At 39.5% G+C, this 13,684-nt stretch overlaps 1 protein-coding gene across 1 annotated transcript in view; it reads right to left on the bottom strand.

The window, feature by feature from the left end:
- Positions 1–315: 315 nt before the first annotated feature.
- Positions 316–13,684, bottom strand: part of pdzrn4 (PDZ domain containing ring finger 4) — a 33,766-nt gene continuing 20,397 nt past the window's right edge. Inside the window, exons 2-8 of the mRNA XM_079816354.1 lie at positions 11,330–11,577; positions 9,687–9,789; positions 6,785–6,883; positions 5,282–5,344; positions 3,826–3,927; positions 2,848–2,940; positions 316–2,756 (exon numbers count right to left, since the gene is read on the bottom strand). Of these exons, the coding sequence (XP_079672480.1) occupies positions 1,158–2,756; positions 2,848–2,940; positions 3,826–3,927; positions 5,282–5,344; positions 6,785–6,883; positions 9,687–9,789; positions 11,330–11,577 (2,307 nt within the window). The 3' untranslated portion in view covers positions 316–1,157. The remainder of the gene's footprint in view (positions 2,757–2,847; positions 2,941–3,825; positions 3,928–5,281; positions 5,345–6,784; positions 6,884–9,686; positions 9,790–11,329; positions 11,578–13,684) is intronic.

Here is a 13,684-nt window from a genome sequence, read left to right as displayed (position 1 = left end):
CATGCAAAGGGTTACATATATTTATAATCAAACATATCTGATTTTAATGCTACTGTCTGACAGGATGTCAGTTTAACAATGACAGGTCTGGTATTTGGGTGAAATGCGAACGGGACAAATGCCAATGTCTAATGATATAATCACAGTTTATCTCAGAAATGCGGTTCTTGATCTCAAGCTTAATTAGTTCAAGCTGTCAATCTAGAAAACGAATCAATCGAAGCCGAAAGCTACACATATCTTTGTATCCTGAACAAAACTGGAAAACCTAGAAAATCTGGAAACCATATGAGAAGAAATGATAACAAAACTGTTAATGTTTAACTTATATAACAATAATTTATTATTCTTTTTTACCCCATGTAGCACACCTAGAACACGTAGACCCGGCTACAAAGATGTCTTACACATCAAAAAGAGACTAAAAACATGACAGCAAGATTACTCAGGGTGTCTCTTCACAAACTGTGGTAGAAAAATGAGCCTCTATACAAGGCACAATGAGAGTGGTAGAAACTGCGCTTGACTGAGATACAGACAGGGTCATTTGGCATTATAAAGATGGAATAAGATAACTTATTAGACTCAAAAATATAAATAATGTTCATATAGAACAGTACAAAAATTGTACGTATTGTATACAATACCATTAAAATGGTAACATCGTGCGGTATGTCAAACGACTCTTGTAAACCCATTAAGCTGCAATGAAGACCTTTTCCCATGAAGATCTCGATAAGAACAGTTACAGATATTTACATTTCAGATTTAAAAGATGTAATGGCAGCAAAAGCCGAAATTCAAGTACTGTATTTTATATCGCATGAAAACTTGCCATTTATAAAATACAAATGCATGGAAAGTAACACTACATTAAATGACAATGTAGCGTGTAAAATCCTATTAAAACCATTTTTATACATTCTAGTATGAAAACACAGCGAGGTCTGTAACGGTAGTGTCAACGTGTCAGTATATCAAAAGAGTTTTTGAACATTCACATTTCTTGAAGTCTTGAGTTCAGTTGAAATGAGTTTTCACAAAGTATTACTCAGTTTCACAAAACATGAAAAATATCCGCATCTTCACCTTTATAAAATGGCCACTTGGAATGAGGCGAGTACATAAACCGAGAACGCCTTGGGTCAAGCTCTTCACTAAACTGTGGTGACTGAAAGGAAGGCGTTGTGAACTTTGGTGCCCTCAGGTGCTCGTGCTCCATGGCTCATGAGCTCTTGAATGGTCATCCAGTTGTCAAGGATCTTCTTGTTCCGTTTCTTCAGCATCTTCTTATGGCTGAGCTCCAGGATGCTGACTTCCCCACTTGCCGTCCCCATTGTCTCCCTGAGGCACTCAAGCCGGCTCCTCTGCATGAACTCCCTCCTGCGTCGCTGTTCTCTTGCCCGTGCTAGCTGCTGCTTGCGTTCTTCTTTACTCCAATACCGCCCCATCTTCAGCTCGCTGACTGCGTCGTCATCCGTAGTCATCCCACCGCTGCGCTCCTCCCGGATCCGTAAGGCTCGTTCCCGTAGGATGCGGTCTCGTGCAGGCCGACGTGCCACATATCTGGTTCCGTCTGCTCGCACTTTAACTTTCCATTCAATTCGGCCAGGTTGTGAAGGTCCAGGCCGTCCACAGAGGCTGAGGAGGCTAAGCTGGCTCTGGGAGTATTCCAGAGAGGATGAGGAATGTTGTTGTAGGAGCTGTAGGTAACTCTGGTAATGGCGTGTGCTGGGAGGCTGGGTTGTTGGGGTGTTGCTGTGATAGGGCGAATGGTAGTGCCGAGCGGTTGCAACCCCATTACGGTTTCTGTCTTTCTCACAGCGCTCGTCATCAGCAGGAAGTGCTGGGTCTGACTCCGAGGGGTTGCTGGGGCTTTGTTCCAAACTGCTGGAGAAGGCCTGGCTGGGTCCTTGTGAACCGGGACTGGTGATGGGGGTCTGTAAGGGTGGTGTTGAGCTGGTGTATGTATGGGCACGACTGCAAGCAGGGCTACTTTGGCTGGGTAAAGACAAGATGGGACTATTGTAGGGACTCTGCAGGTGTTGGGTACTCCGCAGGTTCCTCTGATTGGTCAGGTGGACTCGACGCTGTAGCGAGTGGTCGGGTGATCCTTCTGTTCCCAGTGGAGTTGAGCGGGAACTTTCGGCTGTATTGTAGGCACTAGAGCTGTCTTTATCTCCGAGCTTTTCACTTTGTAGTCTCTCTGGATGCTCGTTAATATCTGCAAGCTTGCCACGACGCAGTCGACTGTCCTTATCCATTCGTGGCGAGTCGTGCTTGCCCCTGCGCAACTGGTGGGCTTGCATGATGCTCTGGCACTCACGTTCAATGCTGCGCAGCTCTTCGTTGAGCATATGCAGCTCCCGTGCAACTCCACTTCCACCCTGCTCTGTCAGGCTGCACTCGATAGTACTACTTCGCCTGTAGACCAACCCGCATTCTCCACCATTACGGATCTGGCACTTTAGCTCCAGGAGTTGCTGGAAATGGTCACATTCCATCCCATTCTCGCTCAACCTGCCCTCCTGACCCTTCTCCTGTCTGGCTAAGCTAACGGTGTCCATAGGAACCAAATGCGAGCCCGCTTCCCACCTGTCTCGAAGTTGTTTTTGAGTCTGTGTTTGGGGATGAGAGAGCAATTCATATTCAGAACTCTCCTCAAAGCTGCATTTCACACCACTGTCCTTCTCCAGAATGGAAGAGGAGCATGTTGCTGTGTCTGTACTTGCGGAGGCTTCCTCATGTCTTTTTGACTGCAAAACATGAACAGATACAACCCATTAATGCCTGTCAGAACATAAAGATTTGTCTAAGGAACTTTTTGGCAAATATGGTCACACTTACCCGCTTTGCGTCCTTTTTCTGTTCTTCTAAAATCTCCATCTTCAGCTCCTCTAGGAAATCATGATGGTCCTCATCTAGCCAGCTTCCATCCATCTAAGAGAGAAAAGCCCAACAGGGTTAACCAGTTCTGGACTAGCCAAGGGGCTAGTTACCATGACTCAATTAGTGTCAGCTGGTAGATGCCATAGCACTATTTGGCTGCAAAAAGCATCTTTCTCCTTTGACAGCCATTCAAAAATAGGTGTGTAACCTGATGGAATAACTTTATTTGCAAGCGACATATAAATCAGATATATCTCATCATGCTTCGGTTGATATTTATACGGCCTTTTAGGATGGTCCTTCAAAGCATGTTTGCTGCCTTTGACATCACAAATACAAAGTTCTGTCATGATCTCTAGATGGCGCAGACTAATAGGTCCAACTCAACCTGCTTTCAATCACATCCTTATCTATAGGGCACAGCTGATTGGTTCCTGCTGTATCAGTGGCCAATGAGCTTGCATGCTTAACCTTCAAATACTGGTTAGCATTTGCCTTAGCAGTGCAGCGCACTTTCAGAAACCCTGCACCTTCCCCAGCTCCACCTGTATAGATCTGCTAGGGGTGATTCATGTATGCAATTTTGTACAGCCGCAGCATCTACTTTTTCACAGCAGCGTGTCGTGTTGTTGGGTTGTATTGGCAGTAGCAAGTCCCGTACTTGCTCTGCAGCAGCAGCGTAGCAGATCTATTCCACCAAGACCAAACATATCAACATTGTCATATGCATTACAATGCCAAACACTCAGAGAGTTGTCATGACAGGAGGATAGTCACCAATGAAGGGTTTGACCATCGGCTGATCAGAATTTTCACATGGTCTTAAAGAACATGGCATTTATGGCTCAGGTGATTGTAAATAAATAAATATGCGACTCAAATAAAACTGTGGTACTAATGTGGGTTAAGTTTCGCAACTATGTTTACTAGTCTCACCTGTCCTTCAGGTCTGGTGACGAGTAACACAATGGATCTGGAATTTTCATTTGAAAGGAGAGCGACAGCCTCTTCCCTGTTCTGCACGTCATGACCATTTATCTGGAAGATACATGGACACAGAGAGACAATTACATACACACAAAGATAATGACAGAGTGTCAGGATTTTCATACCGGAAGCACACTTCGTCAGTGACAGAAGTGGAGCAAAATTGCATTTCCTCATAGACACCAAAACTAGGCCCCCCTCGTGAGATAACAGCCTTCAGTCAATTATGCATTTACTGGAGGACAGACTTTGAATCGATTACTAAGACTGCCGACTGGGCTGCAGGAGCCACAGCATTTATAAAAAGCGTTGTGGCGGTACACGCCCAGACACACAATTAAGCAGCCTCTGACAGGTGCCGTTCATCTTTTCTTCTATGGAGTAATGGCACTGTCAAAAGAAGATAATAGGGGTGGAGAGAGTGAGACAGACGTGCACTGAACCACTGTATTCATCTCCCTCAATGTTACATCCAGATGCCTTGTGTCCTTTGTCTCTCGCTCTTTCTTTATCTTCTTTTGCTCATAAATTCTCCAAACCTTTAACCCTACTGTCTTTGCTGAATGTCACACCAACTTGGTCTACATTCTGCAAAAGCAGATCCAGTTAAAACTGCTATTTAAGTGCAATTTATCACAATGATCCAGTTTATTTAATAGTGTCTGACTTTGTTTGTTCAAGATTTGTACAGACACACACACACACACACACACACACACACACACACACACACACACACACACACACACACACACACACACACACACACACACACACACACACACACACACACACACACATACACACACACACACACACACACACACCTACAGTGGGAAGTCTCAGGCTTAATTTGTTCAAGATTTGTACAGACACACACACACACATTAAAATATCTACAGTGGGAAGTCTCAGACTTCATTTGTTCAAGATTTGTACACACACACACACACACACACACACACACACACACACATACAAATATCTGCAGTGAGTCTCAGAGTTCATTTGTTCAAGATTTGTACACACACACACACACACACACACACACACACACACACACACACACACACACACACACACACACACACACACACACACACACACACACACACACACACACACACACACACACACACACACACACACACACACACTCTCATACAAATATCTACAGTGGAAAGTCTCAGACCACTATTGAAAATCCATTATAAATTATATTTTAGATATTATATAGTCATTATTTTATAAGTAAGTAAAGAATAAACCAATTCAGTGTGTTTCTATACATTTGAACCCACTGTATCTACCAAATAAATAATCAAAAACATTATCTGGATTCATAGGATGGTTGTAAGCGTGAATGAGCGTGTATAGGTGTGTAACAAGATTAAATGTATCCCACCTGTAAAATTCTGTCTCCCTCTCGGATGCGTCCATCCCTTGCAGCTATGCTGTTGAGTTCAACCTATCAACAGTACAACAAGCATGGCATCAATATGCAAATTGTCATAATTCATCTCAACACACCAGTAATAATTCCATGACTTATCACAAAAAGAATTCATTATTGTAACCGATTCATTTGCATATCTGTTCTATAATGAGAAAAATCTATTCCTTTCAGACCATTCACAAAAGAAGGCAATTTAATTACCCCCATATAATATATTGTATAAGGATTGGAAGTGAATACTGCACAAAATAAATAAAGGATGTGGGAATATTTTTCTTTCTCCCCCTCGAAATAATACATATATTTAGCATTTTACAAGATTGCTTATTAAAACGACAATATTCTTTATGCATTATAATAATTTACATAAGAAGGAGGCTGAAAACATCATTGCCGTACACTGACAAGCATTATACGCATAAATGCATTATTAATGACTAATATTAGCATAACTTACTTTCACAGACACGTATTAATAGAACATTTCTGTAGGTTGTTTATGATACATTTTCTGGAGATGATACAAAAAGGAGAAGCAGTTCCCTCCTGTTTGATGTCAGGTGCACCACATTTACATATCTCTGAGCGAGAAATGGTGTAAGAGCAGGCAATATCTGTACAATAAGTAGAATTCTCCCTGTTGAAATGCAGTCCTTGTTTTCAGCCTTTGTTTTCCTTTGGGTGTGTCAAGGAGGTGAGAGCGAATAAAGTGCTATTTTACACTCCACAGGAGACAGGAGGGGTGCTATTTTCTTGCTAATTAAAATCAGCAATTAAAACACTGAAAAAAGAACTGTCTGTATGCAGAATCATTTTCCAAACTCGACTTGCTCTCTTCATGCTTCACTCAGTCCTGGTAGACTTTCGTCTGCCATTTGAACTTTGGAAAACAGGAACATTTTCCATATTAAACACTTTTAATTTCAGTGAAGGAATACAGTGATGTGGAACAATGAGAATGGATCAAACTGAGCTTTTATCTTTTAATTACTTTTCACAAAATTTTAATTGATGTTAAAAAAGGGTTTGGTCCGATTAATTTGATTGCCTCCATCAAATTTGATGCTCAGTGCCACATCTTACAGGTGACTTCAACATGTGCGAATGAATTAAACACAGATCACCAAATTAACATAATAACATCTGTTCTAAAAGCATTTTTCAGTTCATTTTCGGTAGATCTTTGTCTGTTAAATTGAACTGCTGCATTAAAATCCACAAAATAGACTTTTCAACACTTGGTCTGAGAAAGGAGATGATTAACCTTCAGAACTTTTTTATTGTTAGTCTATCTCCAGTTTTACAACATGGTTACTAAACTTTTTGACACATAAAAACCCTAATTTGTGTGATTTCTTTCCCAGCAATAAAACTTCCAAAAATAAAAAATAAGTACATGTCCAAATGATGAACACATATTTTACAATTACAAAAAAAATTGCAAGTACCCACCTGACTAACAAAAATGGCCGTATCTTCCTCATCATCAGTGCGATAACAAAGAGTCAAGCCCAGTTTTTCCTGGCTGTTCATTCGACAGAGCTCAACCTCCTGTAACACACACACACACACAGAGAGAGAGAGAGAGAGAGAGAGAGAGAGAGAGAGAGAGAGAGAGAGAGGAGAGAGAGAGAGAGAGAGAGAGAGAGAGAGAGAGAGAGAGAGAGATTAAAATGCAGGATAGTTTACAATTTTCTTTTCTATTTCAAGGGCCAGAAAGTGTAATATACATGTCGTATGAAAAGAAACATAGAAATGAGCTCAGCTCTACTTTATGCTGAACAAGAAAATAGCTCAGCACATTTCTTTTCAGTTCAGGTTATTTAAAAAAGCCACCTCTGCTAGCTTCTCAGCACTAGCATTGTTTTAGAGTAGTAAAGTCATCTTAAATATTTGGCTTTACGTTCAAATGAAACAATGACCAGTTCCTTGGGCTACAAAAAGATGAGGCCACCCTGAAATATGATATAATCAAGCAAGCAGAGGGGGTTATATGTCAAGACCGAAGCCTGGCGCAAGCGACAGGGCTGCATTTGAGAGACATTTATCTGTCAAAGGAGCGCGGTTAGCCACATCTCAACAGGCACTGACACCGGTCTCAGTTCAGTCAAGCAAAACGGCTCATTTATCGGTCGACGCTCCTGACCGAGCACTAGCGTCATACATCAAGCACTCCACCCTCCACATTAACCAGATTTACCACTCTCCATCTATATGAGTTTCCACGTACATATCCACCGAACTGTCAAGTGTTCTTATTTGGCAAATCATTTCTAAAAATGCGATGCCAACACGTTCAAGGCAATGTCTGTGGTGTGATCTAAACAGGCTAACTCTTTCTCGTATTTCAGCTGAATCTGGGTTACTGTCAGTCCGCACAATGGATGCAATTCATCACCAGCAGCTTTAATACGGCTTCATATTGATCTGCTCCATAAGCTCAGCGATACTTCATATTTTCTGCAAGTCTATTGTTCCGACCACATGCTCATCAAAGAGGATCAACCGACCTGCCGAGCAAAATAATCCACACAATCTCCCTTAACCTACTGCGGCAAGAGATGGAACTGGAAAATCATTGTGATAATTTGACAGATTATAGTATTAAGGATATGTTCCGTTTTCAGAGAGCGGGTTCTATAGCTCTTGGCCTGATATGAAAAATGTGTTTGTGATTGACAGAAGTTATCTTGCATGGAAGGGGCTCATCCCGATAATGAATCATTGACCACATCATATACCAACTTCTCCACTGTGCAATTTTGATTTTCCAAGCAGGAAATTGCCACTAATTCACTTTTAAAAAAAGATCATCATACATATAATATCCCAAAATCGCACTCTTTTGAAGAAACATCTGGTGACGAGCTGGTACCTTCAACAATCAAACAATCATAATAATAACGATTCATTAACACACATGCATTTGTTTTCCAAAATGAGCGAGAGACTCCGTAGGAAAGAACATTAATGTCACTAAAATAAAACTAATTACACCTCAGTGGAGTCTAATGCCCCTGTTTATTAGGAAAAATGGCATTGTTTGAGAGCTCTCCAGCTGTAACATGCCACATTAACTCATTAATAGTGAAGAAATATGCTTTCTGAAACTCTTATTTTTGAAGTTTCACAATTAAATGAACCAAATACTTCATTTGACCATATAATTCTTTCATTTAATCCAGATTCTTTTATTGATGAAAAGGTAACACTTTACAATATAGATTCTTATGTTAACATTAGATAACTACAGTAGTTAACATGAACTAACATGAACAATACATACATATTGTATGCCCCATAGTTAGATAAGTCCATACATACCATTCTCATCTCCATGCGTGCCATAACTCTGTCTGATGCACCCAACGCTAGCCTAGCTTAGCACAAAGACTGGAGTTAAATGGCTCCAGCTAGCCGACTGCTTAATAAGTGACAAAATAACACCAACATTTTCCTATTTACATGTTGCGATGTGTATAGTTACATCGTGTACTAAGACCGACGGAAAAGGAAAAGTTTCGCTTTTCTAGACCGATATGGCTAGGAACTATACTCTCATTCCTGCGTAATGATCAAGGAACTTTGTGCCGTACCATGGGTGCAGTGGCGCACTGATATTACACAGCGCCTGAAAATAGGCTAACTTCTGTCAACATAACCAATGTGACAACCTACTTGGGCAGAGAGCGTGCTGGGGACTATTTTCAGGTGCTGCGTAATATCACTGCGCCGCTGCACCCATGGTACGGCACAAAGGAATGATTACTACGCAGGAATGAGAGTATAGTTCCTAGCCAAATATCGGTCTAGAAAATCGCAACTTTTCATTTTCCGTCGGTCTAAGTACACGATGTAACTATACACATCACAACATGTAAATAGGAAAATGTTGGCGTTATTTTGTCACTTATTAAGCAGTAGGCTAGCTGGAGCCATTTACCTCCATTCTTTGTGCTAAGCTAGGCTAGCGGTGGGTGTGTCAGACAGAGTTATGGCACGCACGGAGATAAGAATGGTATGTATAGACTTATCTAACTCTGGTGAATAAGCTAAAGTCCCAAAAAGTCAGCGTGTTTTTTTTAATATTAATTAATCTCAACATTTACTAATACATTTAAAAAAATAGCTATAGAGACAGAAATAAAATAAATTGTGCATTTTATTAACATGCATTAGCAATAATGTATAATGTAGTGATGTATTTAATCATGTAATCAGAGTCCCTTGCATTTGAGATGCATGTAAAGTCAGATGTAAATGGCTCGGCTGACCATTTGTTATCGGGTCACCCGAGATGGATGTTAACACCAGGTGTATATGTCACTAAAGAAAGCATTTTTCTTTTACTTACCTCACACTCGAACTCAACTGCCCTGTCCACCTCTGCCTGAGTGCTGGCCACATATTCTGGACAATCAAAATATTCATGCTCCATTGTCTGAATGGAATGACAACTAGAGAAAGAAAGAACAAGAGAAATGAACTTTATGCTCTAGGCTAAGCTTTATGCCTGCAATTTTATTTGCAGAACTACAGACCGACCCTGAATCCATGCATTACGCTTAAGAAGATAACAGAATTTGTTTGTAGTCAGGAGAAGCATGTAATTACAAACAATACTCATTAATCTGTTAACACATCATGCTGGGGTACAATTGTAAATGCACCATTCCAAGATCCTAAGCAATCTGTGCAGAGCACACACACACACACACACACACACAAATGAGCTAAATCTTTGATTTTACTGAGTTGTAGCCAGACAAACAGATTAGCAGGAATAAACCCAAACAAGGCACGTGAACATAAGGAGCCAAATAATCAGATGTGGCCTATCATCTCCAGACACAAGTCAGTTATTGGACAAACTCAAGCAGTTGAAAAGCTGTAAAAGGGCATTAAAGAGAAACCTCTGTGCCAGCATGTTTGATATTTTAGCACTCCATTAGGTTTTAATCACCCTGTATACTACTCATTACAGGAAATGGATAAGGGAAGCCACTACAATAATTACACATAGGCCCTGGCGTGACTTTTATGACAGCAGTGGGGGATATTTCATGGGGGGAAGGGGGTTATGGCTGTTGCCTGGTGATGAAGAAATTCTTGATAATAACGTACTGATGTTAGTATGCATAGTCAGCTGGATAAGAAAGCATAACTGGGTAGCATTTGTCAAAAACATTTTTATAAACAAATAAGTCTGAAATAAATAATATTATATTAATATAAATATTCTGAAACTCTGAAGTAAATAAATTATATATATATATATATTGTTTGTGATTAATCACATCCCAAATAAAAGTTTGTGTGTGTACTGTGTATAATTATTGTGTATATAAATACACACACATGCATATTTAAGACGGTTTTTTTTATTTATATATAAATTATTAATATTTATATATAATATAAATTAAATATATACAGTATATACATGCAAATATTTCTCAAATATATATATGTATGTGTGTATATTCAAATATACATAATAATGATACACACAGTACACACACATATTATGTAAACAAACTTATATATATATATATATATATACACTGTATTTTTATATGTTTACAATGTTATTATAAATAATAAATCTATATAGTCATGACAAATGTACAATATGTAAAAAGGTTACACTTTATTTTAAGGAGTGTTACACTGTAATTGTACATTTCATTACTGAGTAATATTAAGTAATGTATACTTACTATAGGGTTAGGATTAGGGTTTGGTTTGGTTTAGTGTTAGTTGCATGTAATTATGCATAATTTATAGTTATTACTATAGTAACTACATGTAACATATGTGACACTGTAAAATAAAGTGTTACCATATATTATTTAATTGTATTATATATTTATTTATTCATAATATAATGCCTTGTAGTAATGACAAATATATAGTACAATAAACTTTGAAAGAGAATTTGGTCTGAATCTAATTAAACCTCAATTTAATTAACAGTTTTGGCAGCATACTATGTACCTGTCCGACAGCAGGAAGGGGCAGATGTCTGGCACAGGTGGGGTAGTGGGTCTCATCTTAGCCAGAGCCATGATGTGCTCAAAGGTGATGTCCGTCTGAGTGCACACGTCCACCACACACACTTCCTGTAGGCTGTTCTGGTTCCGGCCAGAGGGTCCCCGCCTCAGCACCTGCACCACAATGGGCTCCTTCCGCATGGCCTCCACCGTTCCCTCATGTCCAGACTTGGAAAATTCACGCCCATTCACCTAAAGAGAAGAGAGAACCACAAATGGCAATAGATTTATTCACCATTCCAAACCATTTTTAACTTTTTTATTCTTTTAAAAGACATATAAATGAATGGTTTTAAGAGGGTTCCAAATTCCTAAATGGGCGCATGCGTGTGTATGTAGCTCCAATAAATGGATTTCATAAGTGACCAAACAGACTGCGTAATCTCAGTGACATCTGACATGTTGCACCTGACACCTGTCAAAGCCGCCCCATCAGAATTAACTCACCCGCATCAGCAGGTTCACTGCCAGACCAATTAAATGAGCTTGTTATAAGCTCAAAGTATACTCAGCCTTTCAGCCATTTATTTAAGACAGAATCATACCCGAGGGAACACACAAACCCCTTTACCTTCATGCTGTAGGTCTGCGATATAAATAAGTCAATACCCCACATGCCTTTGCTGAAAAATATTTTTGTGATTCAATGTGTGAACTTTACTGGTCCACAATCAGACAGAAACCCAACAAAAATCAATAAAAAGTTGAGTCAGAAAGACACCAGAAAGACCAGATAAAAGATACATCAAATGTATTTAAACTTAGTGAACAGACAGGAATATCACACCTTTATTTGGTCTCCAAACAGCAATGCAATGCAATACAGATTTGAGCATACAGGTGGACTTATTTTGGACTCATCAGTAAACAAACTAGGTCACATTGTCCACAGTGAGACTGCAAGTGCCATTTACACATGATTTATTTTAGACTGAGCAGTTTTAATTCAGCTATGTGGTTCCTGTGAGGCAGAACAGGAAACTAGCCCAATTATACAAGGCTTCCTTAAGATTCCTTATCCTCATTTCTCATTGCTCGTGAAAGCCAACAACAAAGAGTGGCCTTTTCATCTCTTCTTTTGTTTTAGGGGGGCACATGCATTTGGCGCCTCGGGCTGTCAGGTACAACTGCTTTTGAACGACCTCAACATTCGACACAACATGACAGGAACCTTTGCTCTCAGACATTCATCAAGTCATACTTGCTTCCTGCACTGTTCCTTATGGGAAGACTGAAGAGCTGGTTGGATCTCACCAGATGGGCCAATTAATCCAGCGGTAACTAGGGAACAGTCCAACAGTGCAAACTCAACAGATGTGATCCTCAACACTTAGAATTATACTTGTGTCTGGTTGAAGCTGGTTAAATGTATCTAGGCACAACACAACCAAAAGGTCTGGTGAAGAAATAAAGGAAACCAAAACATTACACCCACAAAAAATAATACACCAAATGAGATACCAATACCAATTATATCCCTCTCAAGATATACGAAAATAAGCATGTCATGTGATGTGATGTAAACCTGAATAAGTTGGCAAAACTCGGTACTGAAGTAATCGTTTTTTTAAGTTTAAGTAAGCAGAACTTGCAGATTTTTATTTTGTACTCATTGTACTTGAATTGCTCTTAACTTGAAATATCTGTGTAAACTATAATTCATAGATTTAACTTAAAATTATCATGTAATCTCAATTTAAATATTTTGAGTAGTGGAAACTTGGCTAGCTTTAACTAGCTAATTTAGGGTGACCATATTTTGATTACCGAAAACCAGGACACTCGGCCCGGCAATGAGATACTCAAATGATACTCGAAGTTTACTCAAAGATTCCTTATTCATTTCAATACATGTAAAGTATGCCCCCTCTGTATGGATAGAAAATGTTATATTAGGGCCAGGACAGGATTTGAAAACAGGACATGTCCTGGGAAAACAGGACGTTTGGTCACCCTAAGCTAATTCAATAAATGCCACCTTGCTAACTGGTAACACAATGATTTTATTCAATACTTCTTGAATGAGTACAGAAATATAAAACATTTAACATATCAGTTCTCAAACATACTCCACTCGTGGTAACCCTACAGAAAACCAACATAACAGAAACTCTTCTAAACATAACAAAACATTAAATACTAAAACTCCCACTTAACTTTAACCATACATATATAACATTATACAACGCTTAATTTGAGCATTTACTCTCCCTTTTGAGTGTCATGGCAAAGCATGCTGGGAAACAGAAATCCCAGCTCAGGTTCAGTTAAATGTAAGTTTGACAAAATTAAAAGAATT

Source organism: Gobio gobio (genome assembly GCF_949357685.1).
Source record: "Gobio gobio genome assembly, chromosome: 5".
In the NCBI taxonomy this organism is placed as follows: Eukaryota; Metazoa; Chordata; class Actinopteri; order Cypriniformes; family Gobionidae; genus Gobio; species Gobio gobio.
The sequence above is the reverse complement of the archived record's forward strand: the minus strand, read 5'-3'. Positions and strand labels throughout refer to the sequence as shown.